Here is a 22,675-nt window from a genome sequence, read left to right on the forward strand (position 1 = left end):
ATCTAGCTTATTTTGGCGCTCAAAATCTGGCAGCACTGCACTGCAGACGCTGTTTCTTCTTCTTACCCTTGCCGCTGCCGCGCAATTTTTTCATCCGGCGGAATTCGCAAATGTGTGAAAAAGAATTTAGCTGAAATATAACTAAGATCGGAATTATCTACTAGTTGGTGTGGCTAGAGCAGCAGCATGTCGAGCTTTGTGCTGGATAAAGAGGCGTTTGTGCGTCGCGTAAAGCGGCTTTACACGGAATGGAAGGTGAGTGCGGTTCTGGCGCGTCTCAGTCTGTTGTCTTGTGTCCACAGGAGCGCCCGAGTCAGTTCTCCAGTGATAAATAGCCTTCACATGTGGCTGAGATAAAGAAACAGTTGAATATTGTTGTGAAATTCACAAGCGAATCTGGATTTTCATATCCCTGGGTCGAGTTAGGTTAGGAGGCGTGCGGAGATTACTATCGCGGCTGCCTTGTGGAGATTTGCAAATCAGCTTAAGTATATATGTTTTTCTGTGTGTGTATCATCCCCAGGCACCAAGCACTGGACACGACGATGCCCTGGGCAATCTGGACTGTATCATGAGCGTCGTCGGCTGCGACGAAGATGTGATTTACTCCAAGTCCCTGGCCCTTCAGATCTGGCTGCTTGGCTACGAACTGACGGACACTATCTCAGTGTTTGCCTCCGATGCCATCTACTTTCTCACAAGCAAGAAGAAGATCGAGTTTCTGAAGCAGGCCCAGAACATCAGCGAAGAGGGCGTGCCTGAAATAAAGCTGCTTGTGAGGGACCGGGTAAGGGACAAGAGGGACCCTTTCCAAGTTCAATTCGATTTCATGCTTACTTCGCTTGGCAGACCGACAAGGATAAGGGAAACTTTGAGAAGCTCATCAAGAGCATACAGAACTCGAAGAAGGGCAAGCGCTTGGGCGTCTTCAGCAAAGATTCCTATCCGGGAGAGTACTGCGAGTCGTGGAAAAAGATACTAATGGAGTCACAGTTCGAGCACGTGGACATCAGCACGATCATCGCGTACTTGATGTGCCCCAAAGATGAGTCCGAAATCAACAATATACGTAAGGCCTCACTGGTGTCGATGGACATTTTCAACAAATATCTCAAGGATGAAATTATGGACATTATCGATTCAGACAGGGTGAGGTCTTTTCTAGAATCAGCCATGCCAAGAGTACTCTTGTAATCATCCCAATTCCCTTGCAGAAAGTAAAGCACACAAAGCTGTCGGATGGGTGTGATGCCGCTATTGCCGAAAAGAAATACACCAGTGGCCTGGATCCCAGGCTACTGGACATGGCCTATCCGCCTATAATTCAATCGGGTGGATCCTACAGCCTTAAGTTCTCTGCCGCGTCTGATAAGAATGTATTGCACTTTGGCGTGATCGTTTGCTCCCTGGGCGCCCGCTACAAATCGTATTGCTCCAATATATCACGGACTTTCCTTGTCAACCCCACCGAGGCCATGCAGGAAAACTACACGTTTCTGGTAAATGTACAGGAGGAGATTCTCAAGCTGCTCGTGCCAGGTGCCAAGCTGTGCGAGGTCTACGAAAAGACACTGGCCCACGTGAAGAAGGAAAAACCGAATATGGTGGATAATCTCACAAAGACATTCGGCTTTGCCATGGGCCTGGAGTTCCGGGAGAACTCCATTGTCATTGGACCCAAGTGTCAGGCGCTGATCAAGAAGAATATGGTCTTCAATCTGCATGTCGGCATCTCCAATCTCACCAATCCCGAAGCTGCCGACAAGGAGGGTAAAACCTATGCCCTGTTCATAGGAGACACTGTGCTGGTGGGCGAGCAATCGCCAGCCAGTGTGATGACCCCTTCCAAAAAGAAGATAAAAAATGTCGGCATTTTCATCAAGGACGACAGCGAGGAGGAGGATGTGGATGATAAAAAGGCCTCCAAAGAGGATCAGGGCTCTGAAATCCTGGGACGCAGTAAAAGGAACGCCGTCCTGGACTCGAAGCTGCGAAATGAGATCAACACAGAGGAGAAGCGCAAGGAGCATCAACGGGAGCTAGCCCAGCAGCTGAACGCTCGCGCCAAGGAGCGTCTGGCGAAGCAGGGAAATTCCAAGGAAGTGGAGAAGGTGCGCAAGAACACCGTATCCTACAAGTCCATCAGCCAAATGCCACGCGAGCCCGAGGTCAAGGATCTGAAGCTGTACGTGGACAAGAAATACGAGACAGTCATTATGCCCGTGTTCGGCATCCAGGTGCCTTTCCACATTTCCACCATCAAGAACATTTCACAGTCCGTGGAGGGCGAGTACACCTACTTGCGTATTAACTTCTTTCATCCGGGTGCCACAATGGGGCGCAATGAGGGTGGTCTCTATCCCCAGCCAGAGGCCACATTCGTTAAGGAAGTGTAAGTGTTGATCCTGCTTAGATTGAACATTGGCTAACCATCTCCATCCATTCCCTTGCAGGACGTACCGCAGCTCGAATTTGAAGGAGCATGGCGAGGTGGTTGCTCCGTCGGCCAATCTGAATAACGCTTTCCGCTTGATCAAGGAGGTGCAGAAACGCTTTAAAACGCGCGAAGCCGAGGAGCGGGAAAAGGAGGATCTGGTCAAGCAAGATACGCTGATATTGTCCCAGAACAAGGGAAATCCCAAGCTCAAAGATCTGTACATTCGTCCCAATATTGTAACGAAACGAATGACGGGCAGCTTGGAGGCGCACACGAATGGCTTCCGCTACATCTCTGTGCGCGGCGACAAAGTGGATATCCTCTACAACAACATCAAGAGCGCCTTCTTCCAGCCCTGCGACGGTGAAATGATCATTCTGCTCCATTTCCACCTCAAGTATGCCATCATGTTTGGCAAAAAAAAGCACGTGGATGTCCAGTTCTACACGGAGGTGGGCGAGATCACCACGGATTTGGGCAAGCATCAGCACATGCACGATCGCGACGATTTGGCCGCGGAGCAGGCGGAGCGAGAGCTGCGCCACAAGCTGAAGACGGCCTTTAAGAGCTTCTGCGAGAAGGTGGAGACCATGACCAAGTCTATTGTGGAGTTCGATACGCCATTCCGTGAACTGGGTTTCCCCGGGGCGCCCTTCCGCAGTACCGTCACGCTGCAGCCCACCTCTGGATCGCTGGTTAATCTAACAGAATGGCCGCCATTCGTCATCACCCTGGATGATGTCGAGCTGGTGCACTTTGAGCGTGTCCAATTCCATCTGCGCAACTTCGACATGATATTTGTGTTCAAGGAGTACAACAAGAAGGTTGCCATGGTCAATGCCATTCCCATGAATATGCTGGACCACGTCAAGGAGTGGCTAAAGTGGGTCTAAAATTTGACTTTGTTTACCCTCGTGTTTCAATTGTGCTGATTCTTTCAGCTCTTGCGATATTCGCTACTCGGAGGGCGTTCAATCTCTGAACTGGCAAAAGATCATGAAGACGATTGTAGATGATCCGCAGGGCTTCTTCGAGCAGGGCGGTTGGTCCTTCTTGGACCCCGAATCCGATGGCGAAGAGGACAATGAAACTGCCGAATCGGAAGAGGATGAAGCCTACAATCCCACAGATGCCGAAACAGATGAGGAGTCCGAAGAAGATTCCGAATACTCAGAAGCCTCTGAAGATGAGAGCGATGACAGCGATGGTAATATACTGATTCTATTCTCATGATAGTTTTCCCCCAAATTAAACCATACGCTCGTTTTGCAGAAGATCTTGGCTCCGATGAAGAATCCGGCAAGGACTGGTCCGATCTGGAGCGTGAGGCGGCCGAGGAAGATCGAAATCACGATTACCAGCCCACCGATGACAAGCGCAACGGCACGAAATTCGAGACGAAAAAGAGCGACATGAGTTCCAAACACAGGTATGAGAGAGAGCCGAATGGCCCCAGAATGGCGTCCACCCCACGAATGTGACTTAACCTCAGCTCTCCTCTGTTTTATCTTTATCAATTGTTCTCCCCCCATTTACGCACACGTACACCCAACACAGTCGACGAGACCGCGAGGAGCAGCGATCATCGTCATCGCACAGTAAAAAGCATAAGTCGAATTCCTCTTCTTCCTCTTCGCATTTAAAATCCTCCAGCTCCAAACATGGCAGCTCATCTAGGTTTGTTAACGAAAACCCACCAACCAACCTCTAACATCATCAGGCATAACGCAAGAGCATCGCATACCATACACCTACATTCGCATTCCACACAAAACAAATCCCATACAAAATGGGAAAATTACAATACGATTGGCTTGTAGATTGGATTTTGATATTAAGAAATTTATGAAGTACATGAAAAGGTTGAAGACTAAGAGAGTTGAAATAGGGATAGACTTTTACATTCTACATTTTTTATCGTTTTCTCTTTTTTTTTATGACTTTAGCTTTCTAATGCCCAACTTCTTTGACTGCACCCAAAAAAAACCCCCTACTTATAATACGACAATTCCAATAGCTTCTTAAAAATACTTCATAAATTAATGCGAAATTTCTTTTCCAAAAAAAAACCAAATCATCTTCAAATGTTGCTTGCTACAAAATTATAAAACAAAGTTATGCGGCTTGCGTCAATAATATATTAATAATAACAAAACCTACTCTCAATCTTATTTTTAAAGCCCTTCGAAGTCGTCCAAGGATAAGTACCACAATCGGGACAAGCATCATTCCTCATCTTCTGGTCACAAGAGCAGCAGTAAGAGCAAGGACCATGATCGGAAGCGTTCGCGGGAGGACAGCCGTGACAATGGTCACAAGGCGAAGAAGTCTCGTCGTTAAATGTGGTTTATGTTAGCAACTGCTGTCTGTTTCAAACTTTCCTGTTATCTGTTAAAACCCCCACCCCCACCCCCACCCGAACTCCCTTCCTCTGGCCATCTCCAACTTCTTTTGCACTAATCCCCCATTCATTTTCACCGCTTCAAAGTTGTATTACAAATTTCATAATTATAATACGATAATACATGTAATAAATTAATTTAAGATACCATCTGTCGCTGGCTTTACTTGTTCCAGCTGCCCAAGAGCTTGCGATAGACATGGAGCATGTCATCGCTGTCCTCCCTTCGGAGACCAGAGTGCTGCTGCCGCTGATGCTGATGCGGATGCGGATGCTCCTGCCGGGAATGGGAGTGAGGACTAGTGACTGCGGCGGCCACACTACCTCTACGACGATGAGCATCGAACATGTTGCGGGTCTTGTTGATGGGATAGCGCATCTTATTCTTCAGCCACGTGGTGAAGGCGCGCTCGTTGTCCTGCATCTTCTTCAGGTCGTGCTCGTTGCTCCTGAGCGTCTGCTCCATCACGTATCGCTGCTTTCGGCAGAGCTTCTGCTCCCTTCGCTGCAGCTGCTGTGCGCTCAGCCCGTACTCGGACATGTAGCCGGTGTAGCGAGGCAGTTTCTCCTGCAGCGAGTGTCGATGCTCGCAGCAGGTCTTGTAGTTCATCCGGATCGAGGGCGATGCTGTCGAAGCGGAGGCCGAAGAAGGTGTTGGGGTGGGCTTGGCCCTCCGACGGAAGCTAAAGCGGCGTGAATTGAAGAAAGTCTTGGAGCTGGACTTGGGGCAGGCGGCGGTGGCCTCGTTAGCTTCGTTAGGTGGGATTGAGTCCTCCCTTTTGTAGTAAATGCTTTGCTCGTTCAGCTCAAAGTCGTCCGGGATGTAGCTGGCTACAATGATGGACAAGTCGTCGTCTTCCTCTGCGTCATTGTCATGGTCTTCTGCTGGCGGCACTGGTGGAGGAAATTCATGTTCATCCTCCACTCCGGTCAGCCTATCGATCTGTGCCTGGCCCTTGGGATCCAGGGTCTTGTAGAGATTCTTGTAGGCTTGACGCAGCTTAAGGCGCGCCTCATTCAAAGTGCGTTCCTCCTCCTCGCAGTCAGATTCGGTCAGCAGGTTGGTCAGACTCTTCTGATCCGACTCCTCATCATCGTAGTCGTGCTCGAATGTATTCTGGCGACGTTGAAGTGCAGAAACCGTGGAGGAATCGTTCTTGAGGGGCGTGTCATCATCCAGATCCGCCTCATCCACGCCGGAGAAGTCGTCTTCCTCCTCCACAACGATGGCTTCCTCGGGGGCTGGCTTATGTGGGACTTCCGTGAGGTCTAGGATTTCCTCGCATATTTCCTCCTCCACCTCCACTTCGGACTCTTCCGCTGAAGGCTCTGCAATTATCTTAGCTTCAACTGGATTCATGGCCACCTCTGGAGCTGGAAGCGGCGGCGACGACGATGCCTCCTCCTCTGCAATGGGCTTCAGCTTCAGCTGCGTCAACTGCTCTAGAAGCTCGTCAGGTGGACTGGGACTCTGTTCCTTCGGCTGCTCCCCCGTAGGCTCGTAATCCTCCAAGTTCAGGGCGAAGGTCACTTTGGTCACCTTTCCGTTGCCATTGGCGGCCTCGTCGGGTGCAAAGAGCTCCTTGTTGGCCTCCTTGATCTTGTCCACAATGTTGTATTCGTTGACGGGCTTCAGGACTGCGGAATAATCCATCAATAGAGACATGCTGCTGCCAGCAGTGGCGACTTACAATAGACCTCGCAATCCTCGTCCGACTCCGCCTCGTGCTCGCTCATCTCTGTCGGCGGCGGCGGTGGCGGCTTTCGCATCGATTCCCTTCGAGTGTTGGGATATTTTTAGACGCCACACAGGATTTATGATTCGCAGGCGCCAAAACTTTCCATTTCGTGGCGTGCAAAAGCGACAAAGCACAGCACAGAGGAGCCGCAGTCCCCGCTCAGGGCCCCATCACAGGCCAAGCACCCATTAAAGTCTAATGAACTTGGATATGGATATGGGGATGTGCACTCCAGACATTAGCGGCTGCTCCTCCGGCACCTCCCGCTGCCGCTGCGGTTATGGCCAGCCATCAGGCATTTCAATGGCGCCCGTTGCCAGGCGGCCGCACGCTCTGGATGTCCTCTTGTTTGATCGATGCCTGGTGACAAATTGTCTCTTCTGTACAGGGGTTGGATTGGATGGGATTCGGCAAGTGATTGAATGGGGACTACGAATGATGGTTGGATAGAAACAAGAACACTGCTGTTTGGCTTTTATTTCCATGCACTTTATTCCATATCATTTCCACACTTACATTCCTAAGCAGCACATTTAAAGCTTAATCATCAACGGCCGCACCGAGTCGGGGTCGGATCGGGTCGGGTCGAGGCAACAATTATACGTACAATATTCAAATTCAATTCAAATAAGTTCGAAGCTACAAAAATAATCGATTCGATTCGAGGGGGAGACGCACAACACCAATATAATTAAACCTATTAGAGCCGTCGTTAACTTTGTATTGAGCAAAAGTACTATTCATTCTTTCCAAAGCCATTGCCAATTTGATTGTTTCATACATTCATATAATATCATTTCACTTCATTTCATCTGCTTCGCCATTGGCCAAAGGCAACTGAAATATCCATTAACCTAAGAGTACCCTCGAGTGGGGCTTTGAAGTTGGGTTGGGAGCTAGAGCTGGAACTGGAGCGTGTCCACAGTGCGTTTCATAAGTGTGGGACAACAGGTTGGAGCTCTCTACATACATATATGGGAGTTTATCTTATGTTATACATAGTTCGATCTGTGTTCAGGTTTGGAACAAGAAGGAAATCTATTAAGCTACAGAATTAAGTGTTCGAAATTTTACTAATAGAACTTGATCTATTTTGGGAATAGAATAAACTAGATTGATTGCATCTATCAGAACAACCAGTTTTGGGCAGTATGGAGTCTAAATCTTTCTCTTACAGCTTTGAAACGCACTGTGTTCTTGGGGCAAATGATGAATTTCAGTGGGAATGCCGCAAATTAAAGATAAATGTTATCGCTATATTTTTAGCCAGTAAAAGAAATCAATTTCCCGAAGACAGGGCAGAAATTAAAACAAAAAAAGACTGAACCAATGATAAATCACGTTGAAAAAACCATAAACAGTTGATAAAAAACTTCACCTTTATCACTATCATAACTTCGATAGCGAGAAAACATAAATAAATTAAACCCAGTCAAATCTCGGTTTTCGGATGAAGTAACTTAAATGATATACATATCATTTGTATATGTATAATAAATGAATATAATTAAAATCAGGTTTTTCAAAAAAAATATTATTTAATTTGCATAAAAACCAACATTAAATAGGAAAATATACATACAAAAGTCACAAAAACTACAGAGATATACAAAACTAAACATACATACAAATTTCGTGTAAATTTTGGAAAAGATAAAGTAGTCCTGTATTAGATTAGATAGATTATCCATAAATCGTATTTATGTGTCTGTTCATTAAATTTATTGTTGTTTTTGTTGTGTTTTTATGTTTTTTTTCTTGTTTCTTTTTCGTATTAATACAACCATATTCAGCATTTCTTAAAAAAGAAATTATACATCATTAAGAACTAAACGGATGAGAGGTGTGTTGTGAAGAGGTGAATCAGTTTCAGTTTCAGGAAATGTTAATGACTGTGAGATGTAATTTCATTAGAGGACGGGTAAGGTTTTTAAGAATGCGGGGGATAAAATGGGATAAAGGCGGAATAGAGTCGCGTCATCAGTATATTCATAAAAAGAACGTATTGCAATATCGGGTCATCGACTTACATCACTAGAACGAGTAGTAGCTAGGTATTATCATGGGGTTTTGCTTAAGAGTTCTCTTTTCGCTTTACAATCCGCTAAATTATATTCGTAATTCGACGTTGACTAAAGTCTAGTTCTAGTTCTTTAAGGCGCATCCCTGGACAGACGCTCACTAATCGTATAGTACATAGATTCGTGGGTTTTTGGGGTTGAGTTTTATGTGAGTTTCTTTTTTGGAAAGTCGTAAAACATTTTTCGTTACGCTCGCGATCGTTTGCTTTTTTGGTGCAATTAAATTTCAATAAATTACATTACAATATATACGTATATATAGATATATATAATATGTTATAACTCTAGCGATTCCTCAACGTGTTAGCATCATATACAAAGTCTTTCTCTTGTGTGTTTACTACCTTTTATCTCTTTTGCTTAAATCAATTTCGAGGGTACGTATGGTATGAATTGTTTTGCACTTTCTTCTGGGATTCGAGGGGATACAAAAACAGTTTACTGAGTATAATTTCTTGTAAAGTATATATCATTTATATAAATATATTGCTAAATTTCGATTCGGGTTCTGAGGGGTTTTTCTCGGGAAGCTTGGTCTAAACAAAAAACGTGCGTTACACAAAACGAGTTTGGAGTTATTTACGTTATAGAACATAAGATTCGCTTACAGAAAATATAAACAAATGTTTAGATTTATATTTATAGACAGGGTTCTCCCATTCCCTCTCTCTCTCTCTCTCTTTCTCTCTCTCTTTCTCTTTCACTGCTTATCTCTCTTCTCTCTTCTGTTGGATCAACCAATTCACTCCAATGCAGCTGCTCTCCTTTGTTTATGTGAACAGGGGCAGGTGATAGAAATCGAACCCTCGATAGCCTTTGGCTGCCAGCCAAATGTAGACGACATGATAGGCTCCTGGTATAAAGCAAATAAGTCCAGCGACAAAGAACACAACACCCTGCGATGTGTTTTGCGGATCGGCAATGGCAAAGGTGCCCATCACAAAGAGGCCCGTGCCCACAATCAGCAACGTGAAGGCGGCCAGCACTGTGCGCCAGTTCTCGCGCACCTTCGGATGTCGCCAGCAATATGTGTTGGTCTCCTCCGTGGGCAGATTACCATATTCCTGGATGAGTGAGTCGCTGTCCCTGGAGGTTGTGTCTTCGGCGTATTTGTTATAGCCCCTGGGGAGGATAGAGAGGACAATTACAATACAATACAAAAAAATCCATTTAAAGCGACTTAAAAAGCTCTTATCAATCAAATTGAGGGGTTATCGCGGGTTGGACTGCCGCCAAAAGCAAGACGCAATCAATTATTGCATATTATACTCGATTATATTGGCAACGAAACCCGACAAGTGCAGACGAGGCTGGTTGTTGAGCTGTTAACTGGTTCCAGCTGACCGCAGGCGAAGGCCATCCCCCCTTCGCGCAATAACGCTTCAATCTCTTCAAGAAATGAGAAACCTTTATGACGAAATTTATGCGCAATGTTTTTTTTTTACAATTGAATGCCAAATTAGGCTGGACGTCTGCATTTATAATCTCAATAATTACATACATATGGTTGTTGGTGTTTCTGTTGCTGTTGCGACACGCCATGCATTGGTAATGGGAGAGAAAAAGAAATGAATGGAAGGAAGGCAAGAAGCACGCACGCGCCTGCGGCATCAAAGTTTAGGTAAATTATTCAAGTGTTTAGGTGCTTCCGGCGGGAATAAGGAAGTGCGACTTGAGCACGGCAGAGACTACAATGTAGCCAGCGCATCTGGCAATGCCAACAGCTGGGTAGGCCTGAATTTCTTGTCTTTTGTGATTCACAAAGAGAACGAACTCCAAAATGGTGCCAATAACAGCCCACGCATGCAAACACAACCACAGATCAGATCACACATCAGAATGAGACCAGCGAACGAGACCCGTTTTTGGCATCACATCGCAAGGCATGACCACTGCCCCACTCACTTTGGATCCTGTATGCGTATGGATACATCTTCGGTGGAGCGACCTTGTTTTCCGCCCCGCATGGGTGTGGATATCACTGTGGAGCCATATACGCGTATCGCCTCGTCTGTTTCCTCCTCGAACGCGTCGTGTATGGAGAAGCCCCTCGCCCCGTTATTGTACATATTTTTAGTGCTGCCTGCTCTGCTGCTATTGTTGTGTATTATTAACGATGTACGTTGTAGGTGCCAACGATGGCGCACTGTGTCGTTGGGGGAGAGAAAAGCGGCACTTGTAATGCTACTTTGAATTCATTTTTCCGCACACCGTATTCGGGCTCTGTTCGACGCTTTTTCTGTAGCCCGTAACCGCACCGAAAGTGATTTTTTCTTTATTTTTTTATTTTTAACAAAAGAAGACAGCACATCAGTGTGACCTTTATCGATAAACTATACCATCTCATTTTCAGTATATACCGAAAAGAATATAATATACCGAAAACAGTCACCCTTCACGCATCATATGCGCCATCTATTGATAGTTACATGAACTGATTTTCGAGATTTTCCAGTGAAGTTTAAAAAATTTTGTTTAGCAGTTTGAGCAGCCCCAATATCGCCCCCAGCCTCTGCTCTTTGGACGTCTTCTTCACCCAACGGTCTAGAAGCTCTGGTATCATTTTCTAGCGATTCAGCCAACTCGGCAAACTCCTCCTCGGCGGCGTCCCTCTTGCTGTAATTTATTACAGGTCATTAAATTCGTATAGGACCTACCCAATCACCCAATTCTTCCTGAAGCATCGTTTCACTAATTAGTATGGCGGCTCTACATGGAATTTTACAACGGCCGGCATTACTTTGGGTGCGTTAGTACAACAAGGTGACTCATGAACACTAGAAATACTGAACACACAGAATATACGAAGTACTTCATAGTTGTACTGCTAGAAAAATACTTTAAAAAAATAAATATGACAAGGTGTATGAAATAGATAGGGTGCATATTTTTTGTCCTGTCGAAAATATTTTTATGAATGTGAGATGTCATGGAACTGGTTTTTTTTAATTTAGGGCAAATCGAAACTATTTCTCTGTTGTTTCACGTCTCTAAATCATGTATGGCCGAGACTTTTGATTGTACTTATCGGTGCCGAAAATATTGATAATTTTGTTATGCTATGATATTAAAGTTTGCTATACTCTGCATGCCCTTGGGAAATGTGTTTCTTCTCAGGCTCCTATGACTAGTGTCTTTGTTTCAAAGCTACGATCTTACAGAGATTAGTATGTATCGGGATTGAGATGCATATACGTACATATAATTTGTAATATACACAAATAAAATAGATAAATATTTACAAAAATTTGTATCTGTAAAAAAGACATTATTACTTGCGTTTCAAAGAAGGTTGGACAGCAGAATTTTATAAATTATTAAAGGAAATAGGGTATACAAATATCCATATTATAGCTGATGCCGGTTGACCAGCAACAACGACGGTTGTATGTATGTGACCTTTTTGGTTTAAAGCTTATTTTAGACACAATCAAATAAAAGGAAGTACCTAAAATTAGCCAATCTTGTGTGAAATTGATTCATCAATCGTATACAGTTATGTGTTTAGGGCTGAGGGTCCTAGATAGCTAGTAATATTAAGCCGAATATCAAAATATCATGGACAGAGCTCGATTAGCCCATTGTCGACCAATGGTATTTAAATACATATACTCTACGACAATGTTAAAACTTAAAGACTTTTAGCGCAGTTCAGGTAAGAGATATCGTTGTTTTTTTTAGTAAGTAAAGAGGCAGGATCAGATGGGTCTACAAGAAGAATTTACAAACAGTATTATTTTCCGCGGCTTAAGTCAAGTTGTTCTCATGTTTAAATACATAGGTGTTTTTTAAAGGTGGCTTAAGTGGGTTAATACATGAAACAAGGGGAACCCTGATCCCACTTCTAATTTATTTTCATTCTCTTGATGAAATTAATTTTTATTTAAAAAAAATTGTGAAATAGTGAGCGACTGTTAAATAGAAGGCCCGCCAAGATGTCGCGCCACAGGATTGTTCGGACGATGGATTACAAAGACGAATACGATGGTTACGATGACGTCTACGGACACTCCGTTGATGATGACCACTGCATTTCACCCACAGATGCCCAACAATGGCTGTACGACCGGGAGCGCGGCAGGCAGAGCATTTCCGCCTTCATTAGCAAGAACAAAGACATCAAGGAGGAAGGGGAGCACGACGAGGACGCCGAGGACGAGGCCTACGAGAAGGCCAGACGCGACTCTGAGAGCTTCCAGATGCCCGAACTGAACGAAATGGACCAGGCCAAGCTGAGTTCCTGCGTGGACGAGGTGCGGAGTGTGGTGGGCGACACCGTGTCCGAGCGCCGCATTGTGGAGACCTCCATGAAATTTGACTACGACATACAGAAGATTTTGGACGAGATCCTAAACGGAGAGACAAAGAAGTCGGCCAAACCTACGCTCCGACCGAAGGTGCCTGTCCCCATTGCAGCCACTACAGTGAAGTCTGCCAGCAAGCCCCCGCCCCCGGCAAAAATCAGCCTAAAGGAGCCGCGGCGTGGCTTTGAAATAGCTTCTCCCAAGTTACCGTCCTCCCCTGTAATCTCTGGCAGGAATAGCCCCATCGAGGTGGGAGAAGGCGATTTGTCCCGCACTTCCGCCAGCCTCTTCAAGGTCTCTAAGGACCAGGCCCAACGCAATGCCCAGCAACTGTACGAGAAGGAGCGATCCGACCAAAAGAGCCACATCCACATGATCGTCATCGGCCATGTAGATGCGGGAAAGAGCACCCTGATGGGCCACTTACTCTACGACACAGGAAACGTCTCGCAGCGCGTGATGCACAAGCACGAGCAAGAGTCCAAGAAGCTTGGGAAGCAGAGCTTCATGTACGCCTGGGTTCTGGACGAGACCGGCGAGGAGCGTGCCCGAGGTATCACCATGGACGTGGGGCAGTCTCGCATCGAGACAAAGACAAAGATTGTGACTCTGCTAGATGCGCCTGGCCACAAGGATTTCATACCCAACATGATCTCCGGTGCCACACAGGCGGATGTGGCCCTCCTAGTGGTGGATGCCACGCGGGGCGAATTCGAATCCGGCTTTGAGCTGGGTGGACAGACGCGCGAGCATGCCATCCTGGTGAGATCCCTGGGTGTCAACCAGCTGGGCGTGGTTATCAACAAGCTGGACACTGTTGGCTGGTCCCAGCAGCGATTCACGGAGATTGTCACCAAACTAAAGTCCTTCCTTAAACAGGCGGGCTTCAAGGAGTCGGACGTAAGCTTCACGCCGTGCTCTGGCCTGACCGGCGAGAATCTCACCAAGACAGCCCAGGAGGCCGCACTCACCAGCTGGTACAGTGGTCGCAACCTGCTGGACGTGATTGAGAATTTCAAAATACCGGAGCGGGCCATCGACAGACCGCTGCGGATGTCAGTCTCGGATATCTACAAGGGCACTGGTTCGGGATTCTGCATTTCTGGACGAGTTGAGACTGGTATGATCTGCGTGAATGATAAGGTGCTGGTCGGCGCAAGCAGGGAGCAGGCGCAGGTCAAGTCCCTGACCATGGATGAGTTCACCCAGACGAGCGTCTTTGCTGGCGATCAGATTTCGGTGACGCTGGCCGGCGTGGATATCAACAACATAACCGTCGGCTGCATCATCAGTGACCCACAGACACCTATTCCCGTGACCACACGCTTCCAGGCCCGCATCATCGTCTTCAGTGTCAAGGTGCCCATCACCATGGGGTATCCGGTGCTGCTCCACCACCAGTCGCTCATCGAGCCGGCTGTTGTTTGCAAACTGACGGCATCCATACACAAGAGCACCGGCGAGGTGGTAAAGAAAAAGCCCCGTTGCCTAGGCAGCAACTCGTGTGCCCTGGTCGAATTGGAGACGAGTCGCCCCATCTGCATAGAGCGGTACGCCGAATTCAAGGAACTGGGTCGCATCATGTTGCGGGTGGCTGGTGTGACGATTGCTGCTGGAATGGTCACAAAGATACGCTGAGCTGAGGGGGCTGCTGAAATTTATAAATTTTAGTTACATATTTTTTATATTTTGCTAAATATAAAACAAACAGTTGAACCAGTTCTAAAAGTCGTTGGAGCAGTGAAATTGTTAGTAATATTAATATTAAACTGAATAACACAATTGAGGAATATGATTTTCATCGGTATATTGACGGTATATTTCTGAGTGTCAGACGGTATATTTGTTCGATAAGTCCTCTGGTCACACTGCACCAAACATTTTCGGTGCGGGTTACGGGCGAGAAAAATTGTCTTTGCCTAGAATTAAAACGTTATCAATACAACAAAGTACAGGAATTCGCGGCCATTACCGTTTTCTTGGCTTTATCGAGAATCCAGCAACCATATCTGCCCTCGAGTCGCAGCTAACACACAAGAAAAGGTAAAACTCCGAATAGAGTTGCCTGCTAGCAACTCTAAAAATGAATCATAAAAGACCAAGATAGAGCGACGAGAACGAGCAACAAAAAAGAAGAGTGCAGTCAGTTCTTGAAGCCAGCACAGCATACAAACCAAAAACCAACCCAAAACCAAACCAAAAAACGAAACGAAACGCAACAAACGAATTTACAGTGCAATCGAGCTTTATTCAACATACAAAAAATTGCTTTCTTTATTCCCACAGTGCGCTCTCGGTAACAGCAACAGTGACAACGGCAGTGGCAAAGCGGTGGCAGCGGAAAAGCAGAAGCGCCAGCGGAAATTTCTTTTATCGCTGAAAGCAACAATTGACGGAACGCACGCACCTCCACGAGAACCTGAGCGGAAAGAGCGAGGGAGAGGCACAAACACTCACACACACACAGACACAAACACAAGTACTCTCTCCACACTACACACAGACACACACTCGTACACGGCACAAAGGTTATCATCAATAACAGAACCAACAACAAAATTACTTTAAATATAAATATATATACATATATAACGTTCAAAAAAACAAACAAAAAAAAAAACGTTCTAAAAGAACAACCACAAAACTGCAACCGAAAAGCAATCGCCGAACAACGCCTAAACTAGTGATTTTTGTGAGAGAGACCAAGACCGAGAACGAGAGAGTGAGAAGTGAGTAAGAGAGTAAGAGAGGAGAGAGAGCCGCCCCGCGTTTTAAAATTAAACATTTGCAACTTCAATAACTCCAAGAGGAATTTGTAACTGGAAACCCACCTGAACCCGAGTATTACCTACCGCCTACCTGCTTTTTGGTCTTACACAAACTACAGACAGCTACAGTGAAAAATGCGTGAATACAAAATTGTGGTTCTGGGCAGCGGCGGCGTGGGCAAGTCCGCCCTCACAGTGCAGTTTGTGCAGTGCATTTTCGTGGAGAAGTACGACCCCACCATCGAGGACAGCTACCGCAAGCAGGTGGAGGTGGACGGGCAGCAGTGCATGCTGGAGATCCTCGACACGGCTGGCACGGAGCAGTTCACGGCCATGCGGGATCTGTATATGAAGAACGGCCAGGGATTCGTGCTGGTGTACTCGATAACAGCGCAGTCGACGTTCAATGATCTACAGGACCTGCGCGAGCAGATACTGAGGGTAAAGGATACGGACGATGTGCCCATGGTGCTGGTGGGCAACAAGTGCGATCTCGAGGAAGAGCGGGTCGTCGGCAAGGAGCTGGGCAAGAGCCTGGCCAATCAGTTCAATTGCGCCTTCATGGAGACCTCAGCCAAAGCCAAAGTGAATGTGAACGATATTTTCTACGATTTGGTTAGGCAGATCAATAAGAAGTCACCCGAAAAGAAACAAAAGAAACCGAAAAAGTCCCTATGTGTTCTGCTATAAGACTTCCAACAAAACAAAAAAAAGGAAAAACAAAATAAAAAAGGGTATAGGAGAAGAGCGGTTAAGAGAGGAGGGAAGGAGAGGAGAACAAGTATAAGAGTAAAGTTAAAAACATTTTCAATTTTTTTTTCGTTCTTGTTTCGTTTTCGATCCGAATGCAATATGCAGTTATACAATACAACACAATATAAAAATTGTCAAACAAACAAACAAAAAATTGAAATAACCAATCTACTATATATACAATACAAGAGAATGAGCAAAAAACGTACATATGCTGACAATGTTTTATAACTGTTTAAAGTTTTTGTAATTATTACTATTTACTACTATTATGATTGTACTATTTTTCGCTGATTAACCATTAATCAATATGGGGAATTATTTAATATACTTATACACACACATATATATATATATACATATTTGTCGTTCGTTTTTTGAGCCGTTTTTTAAATTATGCAACAAATGAAACATTCGTAAACTAAAACATTCGTATTTATTGATTCTTTTCGATTATACTCTATACACAATACGTCTTATATACAACAAAGCAAAACAAAAGCAAAAACCAACAAAGAAACAACAAGTAATATCTATAAATAGAGCCGTATACCTAATGTCATGTCGTTGCTCTTCTACCAATTGCAAAAACAAAGAAGTAAGAAAAGAAAACCAATTCAACTCAAAATCAAATTAAGCTAAATATTAACTTGTACTAGCCTGATAGATGATGATGATGATCATAATGATGAATCCAGATAAAAGCAAATAAAATTGAGAAACAACAAGTAAACATGTATAAGAACATATTTTATAAAAATATTGTCTGCAAATGATGTCAAAATGTTGCAAACAACCAGAAGAGTAATGAGATCCATTTAGTAACTAGTTTAAAACAAATTTACAACTAATTGTTTAATACGATCAATCAATCCAAAATTGTAAACACCTCCATACACACACAAACACACCTGCACACACACATGCATGCTACATCCCAACATATATACAAAACACACAAATACACTCCGGCACGCTCTCAGAGAGCCAATACCAAGGCGGAAGTGGGACGGAACATACATTGACCTACGATAGCTACTTCCGCACCCTTTTTGCGGATCAGAAGAAATATTCGGCAGAAACATAGAAAAAGAAAGGAAGCCACAAATTCTAGTATATTTATGCATACGAAATGGTCGTGTCAATCCCAAAATGAAAAGAAATATTAAAACGAAGTAAATTTATAAATATTTCATAATAAACATTGCATAAACATAAACATAAACTTCGCGTAGTAACCAATATGCCCTTAAATCAAAGTCTAAACACAGCCAACAACCAACATTGAAACTAATTAAAAACCTAAGCCCAAACGTATATATTATATACATATATGATAAAAGATACAAATCATTTTTGAATATAATAAAAAAAAACCAACCGTTACAATAACATAATGTAATAATGAGCGTGTGAAATGAATGTAATTGAAAAACAATTTTTTTTCGAACTTGTTCCCTTACTTGCCGTCCGCTCAGGATCTGCGATACTTCAGAACAGAAGTTTTGTCAGTCCTGAAGTCGAGGGTGAAGTAACTTAACAGGTTCGAGCATCTTTTAATTATTAATAAATGTATTATGTTTATAAAAAATTAAAAATGAAATGCAAAAACAAAATAAAAATTAAATAAATTCAAATATGAATGGGTACAGTCATTTGGGAGGAAAAACACTTTAAATTGAAATTTTGAAATATCTGTATTTGATACTTGGAATAGTAATACAAGGTAGTTATTCAAATATTTATACATACAATTACAATCAAATAGCCGCCTTTTATAATTATAATAATGTTTTGCTACTTTATAGCACGCATATTCACTGAAAGATTTTCCATAGGTCCGCTTTGGAGCTACTTGAAGTTTTGTCATCCATGGGGGGTAGGCTGGTAAAACTGCATTTGATATGGTGTCTGGACACGAATGCATAGTTTTGAGAGACTCGACTTGTCGGGATACATATTTATATAATATAGCCATGCATAGGGTGGAAGCCAGTTAAGCGCAGGACCACATTGATTTAAAAGGGGAGAAAGAGTTTTCGTTTACATGAATATTTAGCTTCGATTACTGTACAATAAGTTTGTTTTGGGTTTCTTTATAATGACTAGGTTTTTGGGCTAAGCAAGGTGCTCTACAGAGTTTTATATTCTTGGTGTGATGCTCAATTAATTAACGCATTCAATAATCAGTCCAACTGTGTGCTGCAAACTAGGGCTCTAAAGAAACGCCCGGTTCTTGTCTTCTTTAAAAATTATCAATAAAACTTAATTTTGCTAATTTGGCAACAACGAAAGTTGAAAAAAAATTTTATACAAATCATATTGTAAAACGAGATATTGCACTGGGATGTTTACGAGGGGTAAAAATTGCACTTTGGTTATGATGTGTGGGGGTGTTTAAAAACTAGAATAATACAATTTTTTCGCATCTTGTTTTTGAGATTGGGAGGAGATTTCGTTCTTGCTTAGAGATTACTTTAAAGGAGATTACAAGCGCACGTGATCGTCACGGTATGGCCATTGAGATAAGATAACAAAATGCTGGACCCGTACGCGCTTCACTTGCGTAGTTGCAACTGGCCCTGCTGCTGCTGCTGTTGCTGGGATTGCGGTTGGCTCGACTGCTGTTGTTGCTGCTGCTGATGATGGTGGTGGTCCTCATCGTCGCTGGGCTCCTCGCGCAACGGTAAGGAGTCGATTTGCTTGGCGGTGGTTACCTTTTTATTGCGCTGCCAGGTGAAGACGCGTGCCATTTGTAGGAATTTCTTGCGCGACATCTTTCCCATGTTCTTAAGACGCTCCTGAAACGGGGCATCATCCTCGCCCTTGGTCTTTCCCGTCTGCTCCTTCTCGAGGGCGTTCATGAAGTCTTGATTCCAGCGCAATTGATTCATAAACTCTTCGTTCTGCAGCATGAGGGCGAACTGCTCGTCGGGTAGCTCAAAGTCCTGCTGGCCAGCAGCAGGTGCAATGCGTAGAAAGCCTGGCGGAAGCACACCCAAAATGGGTGGGTTCCAGCGACGGGCTGTGCTGCTACTCTGACTCCTCTTTGTGGGCGTGCTGCTCTGGCTATTGATCCGATTCGAGGTGCCCAGTGGCCGCATCTTGGGCGAGGCACCCGTGTTGGGATGATTCGGCGAAGCGCTGGCGGTTGTTAGTAAAGCGCCAGCGCTGGCTGCTGCTGCGGCTGCACCACTGTCCCCAATGCCATCCGTGGTGTCAACGAGCTGGACATTGCGCCGTAGGTCTTTGTCCGAATCGTTGAGATTGATGAGACTCTGCTGTGGGGAGACATTAGCATCCAGTTCATTGCGCAGTTTTTCGTTCTGTCACATGCGGTTAGGTTAGTATAGTAGCTGCTGTTAGTATACACAAACAAACGCACACACGGACCCCTACCTGATTATCTATGGACATGGCCAATAGGGCATCTATTGTCTGATCCACGGCGCCCAGATTTGCCCGCAGTATGGCCTCAATTACCTCGCGATCGATGTCGGGAAACATCTTCTTGAAATCGGCCATGGCCTGCGAAAATTCCAGTTGCAGCGTCGACATTTCGAAAAATAAAAATATTTTTTGGCTCCTCCAGTGTGACCCCGCGAACTTATCGTTAAAATATTCCAGCTGACCCTCAGAAAATACCGTATAATTTTTAAAATATACCAATGACAAAACGAACTTAGCCCACTTGACCCCCTTCTCTTTAAATAGGTGAACAGCTTGAGTTAAATCGGGAAAATAATACCGTTTGTAAATTTTTCTTGTAAATCCATCCTTTCTGTTTCCCTACGATAAAAGCTATCACGATATCTTTCACCTGAACTGCGCTTAAATTCTTCAAGTTTAAAAATGTTTAATAACCACTGTATTTGAATGCCCATTGGTCTACAATGGGTTAATCGCTCTCTGTCCCATGATTGAAAATTATATTCCACGATATTGATATTCGGCTTAATATTACTAGCTATCTAGGACCCTCAGCCCTAAACACATAACTGTATACGATTGATGAATCAATTTCCTACAAGATTGGTTAATTTTAAGTATTTATTTTTATTTGATTGTGTCTAAAATAAGCTTTAAACCAAAAAGGTCACAGCACAAAACGTACACATGTACGGAATTAATGCAAGTGTGTTTGGAATGATACGTCATTCTTGCTGGTCAACCGGTATCAGTTATGATATGGACATTTGTATATCCTGTTTCCTTTGGGTAATGCAAAAATTATTTTTTCCAACCTGCTTTGAAATGTAATAAATAATGCCTTCTTACAGATTTAAATTTATGGACCTATTTATGCATCTGATTTGTGCAGATTATATATTACATATGTACATACATATGTATATGCATATGTGTCTTGATTCCGTCTCTGTAAGAGGACCATTAACTGCAAAATTTCGTAGGTAGTTGCATTCATAGGAGACTAGATAACAAAAATTTCCTCAATTCAATAATATCCTTTTCTCAAGGGTATGCACTGTGCACGACAGGATACTAGAGCTGCGCGCCACAGTGGCATTGTTTGAGAGTGAATGAGTGACAAGGATATGAATGCAAACCAGTGGAATAAATGATGAAAAGAAGCACGAGTTGACATAGCGAAAATTAAAAACAACGTGCATATGTATGTTTCAATACCCTCCGTTCTTTGGTAAAACTGTAAAAATGAAATTTAAAATATTGACGGAATCGATGAAATATACCTCGAGTCGAGTTGTTATTTCAAATTGAATCACATCTGTGACTCAAAATACTATTTTCTGGTATAGATTGGGAAAGGTCTGTAAATGTATACATTAGATAGGCCAGTTTCGCACTCCGCCAATAGAGTCTCCACCGGACCATGTTCCTATCCGGTCTCGTTCAGCATGATTCATTCCTTGTAAGTATTGCTGGTATGTTTAAATGTGCATATGTATATACATATATCCAATCTGCCCTAAAGAAATTTCGGGCTATTCAAAAAATATATTTGAAACCCATATTGCGTGGTAGTAAGTCATTGGGCAGGAAAGGCGGGAAATCAAATTTAAATCTGATGACTGTATCAATAAATCACAATCAAATGCATTTTTATGTGGGTTCCTGTACAGTTACACTTTCAAATGAGTCAATAAACATTTATCAACGCATGGTGGAAGCCTTACCCTCACGTGATTGTCTCAACTGCTGATAATTGTCCGGCACGTGCTTGCTTCGGTTCCGGCATGCAAAGCCAGTTCCGTCTGCCGCTCTTTAATAAGTGTCAATTAGCACTGATATGATTGTCGTTTGATACTCTATCAGCGATACTATGCTTCCAAAGTAAGACGCTTATCTATGTATATCATATCTGTCAGACAAGTGATGATTCCGATTATTCCACCCCCATCGATTCCGGGTGATGTAACAAAAAAAATTAATTTAATCACATTGTCTACAAATGAAGCGTGGGCGAGAGATTAGCCAGCAACCTTTCGATATTTTCGGATCAGACAAAAGGTTAGGCGTGTCAATATACTAGATTTAATTGGAATAATCAGCATTTTTTGGGAACATTTCTAGACAAAATTAATTACTGTCTACTGGAATACGAAGAAACGCAAATGACTAGGGGAAATTCTTTGTATTAGAAGTAACCTTTTTGGGTGTTAAAAAATGTACTCAAAACTTGCAAAAGTTTTATTTTTTAATTATTCTGCCACCCACCATTTATTTTATTTTAGCTTTGGGTTTCTGTCTGATTTAATCTCTGGTAGATATTGCATCACATTATTCTGCCAAAAAATCTCACAGAGCAGAGAGAGGGTCGGAGGTCTGACTTATAGCATAAAAGATAAGATCAGCTTGGTTATCTCTGCGATGGACAAGTGTAAATTTCCACTCTATTTTTAGATGAATTTCCGTAACTGCGAATTTATTTTAATTCGTATTGTTTGGTCAACACTTTTTGTTGATATCATTTAAAAGTACATATGCCAGAGATCCCCTACTGAAGATGGAACCCAAAATACCTATAATCATGTGATTCCATAGCTTCTTAGGGCGAAATTTCATGAGTTTGCAATATCCGCTAAACATTTCAGCATCCGCTAAGTGGAAAAAACTGCGAACCGACATTGACCCAATTAAATTTGAAATGTTCTAGCAAAATCGTTGCGGGTTTAATGACCTATAATTGAAAGTGATGGGGGCATTGATCTT

At 43.6% G+C, this 22,675-nt stretch overlaps 6 protein-coding genes and 1 long non-coding RNA gene across 10 annotated transcripts; 4 read left to right on the top strand and 3 right to left on the bottom strand.

Annotated features, from left to right (window-relative positions):
- The first annotated feature begins 55 nt into the window (after window positions 1–55).
- Window positions 56–4,988, top strand: LOC108152727 (FACT complex subunit spt16). 2 transcript variants are annotated; one of them, XM_017282263.2, is made up of 9 exons: window positions 56–255; window positions 524–787; window positions 850–1,149; window positions 1,215–2,392; window positions 2,454–3,320; window positions 3,379–3,644; window positions 3,710–3,866; window positions 3,995–4,114; window positions 4,618–4,988. In XM_017282263.2, the coding sequence occupies exons 1-9, from the start codon at window positions 187–189 to the stop codon at window positions 4,775–4,777; spliced, it is 3,381 nt and encodes a 1,126-aa protein (XP_017137752.1). In that variant the 5' UTR covers window positions 56–186; the 3' UTR covers window positions 4,778–4,988. The 2 variants fall into 2 exon arrangements, with proteins under 2 accessions (XP_017137752.1, XP_017137754.1); XM_017282265.2 differs by lacking the exon at window positions 3,995–4,114.
- LOC108152728 lies at window positions 4,986–8,183 on the bottom strand. Its single transcript, XM_017282266.2, has 2 exons — window positions 6,530–8,183; window positions 4,986–6,476 (listed from the first exon to the last, which is right to left on the bottom strand). The coding sequence occupies exons 1-2, from the start codon at window positions 6,606–6,608 to the stop codon at window positions 5,002–5,004; spliced, it is 1,554 nt and encodes a 517-aa protein (XP_017137755.2). The 5' UTR covers window positions 6,609–8,183; the 3' UTR covers window positions 4,986–5,001.
- Window positions 8,184–9,104: 921 nt separating this feature from the next.
- Window positions 9,105–10,994, bottom strand: LOC108153135 (transmembrane protein 134). Its single transcript, XM_017282930.2, has 2 exons — window positions 10,564–10,994; window positions 9,105–9,780 (listed from the first exon to the last, which is right to left on the bottom strand). The coding sequence occupies exons 1-2, from the start codon at window positions 10,725–10,727 to the stop codon at window positions 9,429–9,431; spliced, it is 516 nt and encodes a 171-aa protein (XP_017138419.1). The 5' UTR covers window positions 10,728–10,994; the 3' UTR covers window positions 9,105–9,428.
- A 1,472-nt stretch (window positions 10,995–12,466) lies between these two features.
- LOC117185868 (HBS1-like protein) lies at window positions 12,467–14,690 on the top strand. Its single transcript, XM_033386447.1, has 2 exons — window positions 12,467–12,645; window positions 12,703–14,690. Exons 1-2 carry the CDS (start codon window positions 12,594–12,596, stop codon window positions 14,598–14,600), a joined length of 1,950 nt encoding a protein of 649 aa, XP_033242338.1. The 5' UTR covers window positions 12,467–12,593; the 3' UTR covers window positions 14,601–14,690.
- Window positions 14,691–14,835: 145 nt separating this feature from the next.
- Window positions 14,836–17,636, top strand: LOC108152172 (ras-related protein Rap1). Its single transcript, XM_033386448.1, has 2 exons — window positions 14,836–15,005; window positions 15,249–17,636. The coding sequence occupies exon 2, from the start codon at window positions 15,866–15,868 to the stop codon at window positions 16,418–16,420; it is 555 nt and encodes a 184-aa protein (XP_033242339.1). The 5' UTR covers window positions 14,836–15,005; window positions 15,249–15,865; the 3' UTR covers window positions 16,421–17,636.
- Window positions 17,637–18,161: 525 nt separating this feature from the next.
- On the bottom strand, window positions 18,162–20,132 carry LOC108152173 (CUE domain-containing protein 1). Of its 3 annotated transcripts, none has more exons than XM_017281297.2 (2): window positions 19,883–20,132; window positions 18,162–19,761 (listed from the first exon to the last, which is right to left on the bottom strand). In XM_017281297.2, the coding sequence occupies exons 1-2, from the start codon at window positions 20,039–20,041 to the stop codon at window positions 19,042–19,044; spliced, it is 879 nt and encodes a 292-aa protein (XP_017136786.1). In that variant the 5' UTR covers window positions 20,042–20,132; the 3' UTR covers window positions 18,162–19,041. The 3 variants fall into 3 exon arrangements, with proteins under 3 accessions (XP_017136786.1, XP_017136784.1, XP_017136785.1); XM_017281295.2 differs by having other exon boundaries at window positions 18,162–19,809; XM_017281296.2 differs by having other exon boundaries at window positions 18,162–19,764; window positions 19,883–20,131.
- A 201-nt stretch (window positions 20,133–20,333) lies between these two features.
- On the top strand, window positions 20,334–21,391 carry LOC117186689. The gene is made up of 3 exons (XR_004471636.1): window positions 20,334–20,701; window positions 20,764–20,895; window positions 20,962–21,391. It is a non-coding gene; the product is annotated as an uncharacterized LOC117186689 (long non-coding RNA).
- Window positions 21,392–22,675: the final 1,284 nt, after the last annotated feature.

The sequence above is a fragment of the Drosophila miranda genome, chromosome XR (genome assembly GCF_003369915.1).
Source record: "Drosophila miranda strain MSH22 chromosome XR, D.miranda_PacBio2.1, whole genome shotgun sequence".
Classification (NCBI taxonomy): domain Eukaryota; kingdom Metazoa; phylum Arthropoda; class Insecta; order Diptera; family Drosophilidae; genus Drosophila; species Drosophila miranda.

What these genes read in the sequence shown, in the direction of transcription:
- LOC108153135 (XM_017282930.2), bottom strand. Translation starts at nt 10,727, where the DNA reads ATGTACAATAACGGGGCGAGGGGCTTCTCCATACACGACGCGTTCGAG. An exon ending in ATACGCATACAGGATCCAAA is followed by an intron (nt 9,781 to 10,563) that starts GTGAGTGGGGCA and finishes TATCCTCCCCAG; the next exon opens with GGGCTATAACAAATACGCCG.
- LOC117185868 (XM_033386447.1), top strand. Translation starts at nt 12,594, where the DNA reads ATGTCGCGCCACAGGATTGTTCGGACGATGGATTACAAAGACGAATAC. An exon ending in TTACAAAGACGAATACGATG is followed by an intron (nt 12,646 to 12,702) that starts GTTACGATGACG and finishes TTTCACCCACAG; the next exon opens with ATGCCCAACAATGGCTGTAC.
- LOC108152172 (XM_033386448.1), top strand. Translation starts at nt 15,866, where the DNA reads ATGCGTGAATACAAAATTGTGGTTCTGGGCAGCGGCGGCGTGGGCAAG.
- LOC108152173 (XM_017281295.2), bottom strand. Translation starts at nt 20,041, where the DNA reads ATGTCGACGCTGCAACTGGAATTTTCGCAGGCCATGGCCGATTTCAAG. An exon ending in CCATGTCCATAGATAATCAG is followed by an intron (nt 19,810 to 19,882) that starts GTAGGGGTCCGT and finishes CGCATGTGACAG; the next exon opens with AACGAAAAACTGCGCAATGA.
- LOC108152727 (XM_017282263.2), top strand. Translation starts at nt 187, where the DNA reads ATGTCGAGCTTTGTGCTGGATAAAGAGGCGTTTGTGCGTCGCGTAAAG. An exon ending in ACATTATCGATTCAGACAGG is followed by an intron (nt 1,150 to 1,214) that starts GTGAGGTCTTTT and finishes ATTCCCTTGCAG; the next exon opens with AAAGTAAAGCACACAAAGCT. An exon ending in AAACATGGCAGCTCATCTAG is followed by an intron (nt 4,115 to 4,617) that starts GTTTGTTAACGA and finishes TTATTTTTAAAG; the next exon opens with CCCTTCGAAGTCGTCCAAGG.
- LOC108152728 (XM_017282266.2), bottom strand. Translation starts at nt 6,608, where the DNA reads ATGCGAAAGCCGCCACCGCCGCCGCCGACAGAGATGAGCGAGCACGAG. An exon ending in CGAGGATTGCGAGGTCTATT is followed by an intron (nt 6,477 to 6,529) that starts GTAAGTCGCCAC and finishes ATTATTCCGCAG; the next exon opens with TCCTGAAGCCCGTCAACGAA.